This window comes from Motacilla alba, chromosome 2, assembly GCF_015832195.1.
Source record: "Motacilla alba alba isolate MOTALB_02 chromosome 2, Motacilla_alba_V1.0_pri, whole genome shotgun sequence".
NCBI classification, from domain to species: Eukaryota; Metazoa; Chordata; class Aves; order Passeriformes; family Motacillidae; genus Motacilla; species Motacilla alba.
The window spans coordinates 46,096,482-46,102,481 of NC_052017.1; the positions used below are offsets into that span (position 1 = coordinate 46,096,482).

A 6,000-nucleotide genomic window follows, 5' to 3' on the forward strand; every position below is an offset into this window, starting at 1 on the left:
AATTATGTATGCATAAATTCCATAAAATACACAAGTAAAACTTGAAAGAAGCTGATGCTGTTTTGAAGATCCCTTAGTGGTGAAAAGGAACCCCTTAAATTTATTATATCCTAGCAATAAGACTTCCATCCTTTTTGATACACTCATATATATTTAATCAATTTATTTCTGTTTTCTCTTTATGAATAATAGCAGTACTGTAAAAACACTGTAGGCCAATTCTCACAACAAAACAGTGCTTTCTGTCCATAAGAAAATTATCACTTAAGAAATACTGACCTTCAGTCTCTCTCAAAGTTGAAGAAATCTTTCTAATACAATAACCTTTCTGAAAATAGCATGAGATGATTCTGGATGCTTGAGAGTCCCTTGCCATCTATGAACTATTTTATCAGTCCTTGTTTTTGCCATCAGCACAGCTGTTAAAAAGAATAAGAGACTTTTATTTGCCATTGAACTGTGTATTATTCTCCATACTAAGAAGGCAGGATATAAAATGTTGAGAGTTTCAATATTGATCTGGAGGGGTTATAGTGCTTTTAGCTGAGCCTTCAGTGATTTTTTATGTTGAAAATGCATTGAACTGTCAGCTACATAAATTAATGAATAGATACTGGAATCATTAAATACAAGAGCCCTCACTGTCAGTGATCACTTGGTAAAACAGCATGGATAAAATTGATTTTTAATTTTGGTTTGTTTGTTTATTTGTTTGTTTTAGAAATGCTGCTTCTGGATAAAAACATTGATTTAGTTTGCTGCAACATGAAATATAGAAAATATAATCTTAGGGTCAGAAATTCTAATGGGGTGAATGACTCTTCTTTCTCTTCTTCTTTCTGTAGGAATGGAACTGATAATAAAACTGTCTGTCCTTGTAAATGTTTCAGAAATCTTTGATAAAAGGCATTGTAATGAATAAACAGTTTTAATCCTTTAATATAAAGCATACATCTGCACATAGATAGAAACCTTGCCAAAGCCTTATATGCCATTAGCTGTGTTAAAGTTCTCAAAAAGTTCAATACTGCTGTGGATTTGATAGCTTTTGATCAGGAATTTTGCTACTTTTATATTTATTATGTAATATAGTGGAATCGTTTTACAAGTCATTTTTTCCTCTAGGTAATTGTCATGCTAAAATATGCTTTTTGATATTTGCAATAGAAACTAAGCAAACAGATAAGTAAATTTCCTTGTGGGGCTGTGTGTAATATGCATATTTTGTTCCTTTCAACTCTTTTCAGCAACCCAGTGTAAACACGGTGCAGTTTATGATACCTGTGGTCCAGGATGTGTCAAAACATGTGACAACTGGAATGAAATTGGACCATGCAACAAGCCCTGCATTGCAGGGTGTCACTGCCCTGCAAATTTAGTTCTTCACAGAGGAAGATGCATCAAGCCAGTCCTGTGCCCACAGCGGTGACATTCATTCTCTTTCCATGGACACTAGTGCGGGTGGTCACTGACCCCCCCTGATGCTCACAGCCAGTGAAGGACTCCAGCTGTTTGTGTGCAGATTCTGCAAAGTACATGTCTACTCACAGAGTGTAAATATGCTCCTCTGTGTGTATTTGTGTGTCTCTAAGTACACACACATGGCACCTAGAAAGATATATAAATGTATACTGTGTGTATTTGGACACACATGTCCATACACAAGTGCCCTGAACGTAAGTGCAACCCATATATTTATATATATGTCCACACACAAATATACATAATTTCTATATACCATAGAAGGATGAATTATAATATGTATATTTTTTGCTATAAAATTTATGTATTATTATTTCTAGGACCCTGATCTGTAAGTCATTGTATAAATAAACCAGGTGTTTTTAATATAATATTGTGGCATGAAAAGATTGGATGACTTTGCCGTTGCATAAGTTTGTCGTTACCAGGGAAACTTTTCTAGGGCCACAGCACTGCCAGGCTGGATTAGTTTCAACACAGAACCTGGATGTACAGGAAACACATTTCTCTGGAGATGGAGGATTTATCTAGGAATATTTCATGCGTACCTTAGAGCTGCATAGTGATTGGTGACAGTGCTTAATCAGGCAGAGAAAGCTGGGGATTGGCTTTTATGCTTTACTGAAATAACTGTGCAAAATGATTTCCAAAGCTGGTTGGACAATGGCCAGGATAGAGATATTTCTTTCTGGAACGGCACCAAAGAGTCGTGGCCAGATTTCCATAAGTGTTAGGCACCCAACAGCTCACTTTGAAAATCTGACCACTTCCCATTTCATATCCTAATGCCCCATCTCTGTTGTGTTTGGCAGTAGCTGTGAATACACAATGAGGAGCTTGAAGAAAATATTCATGTGCATATTAGCCTCTTAAACATGTTTGAAACGCTTAGGTTTGTTTCATGTCTCCCCCAAATATTATGCAGAAATCAAATCCCACGCTGAAACATTTTATTTCAGTGTGCCTTAAGACATCAAATAATGCCAGGCTTAGTAACTCATTTAATTTATCAGCATGGTTTAGAAGAAAGACAAATTCACCCCACCAAAAACGAGTAGAGAATGTCAAATGCGAATTGGAGAACTGCATTTTATTTCCTTAGTGGTCTTTTGGTTGAGGTTTACGAACATGTGGGCTCTGTGAAGTTTGCATGACTTTTGAAGTCTCCCAGGGGAGAAGCAATAATATGGGATTTCATAGAAACGGATAAAAAAGCCATGCAACTTTCTCAAGCCTGAAGGGACAGGGGGCTATTTTTCTTCACTGGAAAAGGCTCTTGTAGAGCCTGATGGAATGGTCTCTGGAGATGCTAGAAATCTTTGTGCATCTGATTTAGGTTTATAATGAAGTAATATCTTCCCACGCAGCTACTTCCATCATGCCTTGCATTGAAATTGCACATTGTAATGCTTTGAACAACTTTCTCCTTTAATTCTTTTCTTTTGAGGAAGTTAAGCAGGGCTGAGTTCACAGTAAGTGAGTGGGTAAACACACTTGGGTTATACAACCTTTCTGTGATCCCACCCTGGAGGAAGATGCTGAGTGAACCTGGTTAACTTAGGCACCACACTATCCAAAATGCTGTACCACCACAGTGTTAAAAAGAGCTGGGCATATAATGCCAAGAGTGTTCCATGGGTGTTCATCCAAATCTTAAATAAACTCAGCTTGATCTTTTTATGTCCCTTTTGTGTTCATTTTCTTGGAGCAATCAAATAATTCAATTTTACTGGCAAGAGAGAGTTTTGAAGACTCATACACAAGTGGACTGGGAAGCAGAATTGAAAATGTGCAGATCCCATCAGAGCAGGAAACTAGAAGAGTTTTATGTGGCTCATGTACAAATTGAATGGCAAAGTTGATATTTAGAATTGCAGTGGGCTGAAGGAGTTAAAATATAAAATAGCAGTCATTAAAATAATTTAAAGCGTCAGTTAGACCAAAGAGCTTTTCAGCCTGCAAGCTTTCAGTGCTGAGATAAGGAGTCTAAACCATTTAAAAGAATATTTGCCTACCTTTAGTTTAGGGCATATTTTAAACACTTACTGCTCAATGTTTCCAAAATAAAAATACAGGTAACGTGAACTGCATACATGAACGGTGTATACGTCTGTCTTTCTCTCTTCTTCTGACTCATAAAGATGAGTGAAAGGTGAAGGGAGAGCCCTTCCAGCTCTCTCAGTCCAATGATCACATTCAAGCAATGCTTAATTGATTCTAGGTGAAGAGGTGACTCAGTCTTTCTGTAGGACGAACTCTATTTTTAGGTCTTAAAATGATTCCGTTTGAATCCTGACCTAGGTCATCTCAAAATGAAGAATCATTTCTTGGTTTAAGTTTTTCATATCTGCCTAATTCACACTAGACCCATGCTTTTCAGTTTAGAGATGTAGACTGAGGAAGAGAGGAAAATGGCTTTACCTCTAAGCAAAGTGGTTCTTCCCTTATGGTGTTGTAGAGCTTTTTCCTCCAAAATCCACAGTTTCCAAGGCAAGGTTAAGTGCTATAATCTATCTGCTCAGTTCACATGTACCATCTAAGAAAAGGTTGTTCCGCTTTTCTAGAAATTTCCCCCAGATTTCCACTTGGCAGAAGTTTTACATCTGTATCTGTGGTTACCCTATGCCTAACTGAACTATTGAGACCCTATCAGGCCCAGTTAGGCCTGTTGCACTCCACTCTTCTATTTTTCTCTCTCTTTCAAGGCCATTCAAAAGTTGAAAGTCTAGCCCAGTACCATCAATATCATTATTATCACTGGCCTCACAGAGTTTGGGTTGAAGCCCATCTTCCTCTTTCTGTCTTTCCTCATGGAATATTGCCCCTAGCATGCTAGAGCTGGAAGTTTGCTTTATATCATTGGGGATTTATTTTTTATGAAATTAACTGCTAATTCATTATTAGTATGCTAAATGTGTTTCATGTGGAATAATTTCTTAAATAATAACGTAACATTGATAATTCACGTGGCATACGGTGTATTCACCATGCAAAACTGATGGTTGTGTAAATTTTGATATTGGTAATGCTTATGTCAATCGTGTATATAACTTTGTGCCAATTTGTAAGGTGAAGTATATTTGAAGAAACAAAGATTCCAATCCAAGAATGATCCAAATGGGAAGTCTGAGAAACATCTCTGTAAGTCCAACGGAGAGAGTCAAGTAGAGACCTGGATCAACAGTTTCACAATTGATCTGCTGTGTGTTCTCTGGCAAGTCATTTAATATTCTAACTTCATTGGGGAAACAAGGCTCTGGATTTATACATCTTTTTAAAGTTTATGGATGGAAAATGTCCTAAAATGACATACAAGGGTAATGTTGGCTGATATTTTACCAATCTACTCAGGTCTGCTTTGCATCAAGTTGTCCCATCTCTCCCAAATCATCATCACTTGGAAATCAGATTTTAGTTGGCATATGTGGAGGTCAAATGTATTTACTTCCTTCTCATATATTTGTGTCTTTAAGTTGTGGGTTTTTTTGTATAGTGAGTTTTATAAACCATGGAGACAAGCTATAGCCAAACAGAAAAATTTGAGTTGTAGCCCAAGAGTCCCGCATCTTCCATGAACACTTTTTTTCTATAGAGTGACATTGGTTCACTTGGACAAAAAAACAAACACAAAACCACCAAACAAACAAAAACAACAACAGCAAAAAGAAATAAAAAAGAAAATATTCTTACTGTCTGACCCAAATGCGAACCCATCCACCCATCCCTGTATCACATAAGTAGTTTTCAGCAGATAACCTAAAAGAAGGAAGTTCTCATATTTTCTGTTTTTTTTGAACACAGGATTCAAATACAGTTTGACACTGCCTGGCTTCTCACTGACAGAACCTGACAGTTGCAATGGCTGGACTGATCTTGAACAGCTGTGCAGGGGTACAGCAGTTTACTTTTTTTTGCCTTCATCAAAAGTGGACAAGGTGATATCAAAGCTAACAGATATGACAAAAACAACCCATGCATTTTCAGCTGGACAGACAGGAAAGAGAGTCATTCAACAGCACTTAGCATTGAAGTGGTAAGGTGTTCTACTATTTTGGGAACAGTCCCAACTAAAGGATATTATTATGCCATGATCTCAGTATCTGACAAACAGGAACTTTATGTTACATAACACTGATCAAATGCTTGTCCTTCTGTCCTAGATTTTATCATTTTTAGAAAGCCCTGTGGCAAGAGAGCTGTTTCTGCTCCCTTAGAGAACCATTTCTAGTTCACCTCTGCAAATGTTTCAGAACAAAGGCCTTACTGTGCTGCCATAGTAGTATATTCCTTTTCTCTGTGTTAAAAAGTTTTTGCACAGATTGATATTTCTATGCAAAATAACTGTGACACATCAGCATCAGAATTTCTGACAGCAAAATAAGGTTCTCCTCCTGTGAACATAAGGTAATTGTTGATCCCTCACATGCCCATGGCAAAAAAACCACCCCACCAACCACTCAAAACTCCAATCCAATGGCAGTGTAGTCATGTGTTGAGATCTGATTGGAATAGATACAT

At 37.2% G+C, this 6,000-nt stretch overlaps 1 protein-coding gene across 3 annotated transcripts in view; it reads left to right on the forward strand.

Moving 5' to 3' along the window:
* BMPER (BMP binding endothelial regulator) overlaps positions 1–3,159 on the forward strand; it is a 147,486-nt gene extending 144,327 nt beyond the window's left edge. For all 3 annotated transcript variants that reach the window (XM_038164753.1, XM_038164763.1, XM_038164744.1), the window contains one exon: positions 1,248–3,159. In XM_038164753.1, the coding sequence (XP_038020681.1) occupies positions 1,248–1,429 (182 nt within the window). In that variant the 3' untranslated portion in view covers positions 1,430–3,159. The remainder of the gene's footprint in view (positions 1–1,247) is intronic.
* The last annotated feature ends 2,841 nt before the right edge of the window (positions 3,160–6,000 follow it).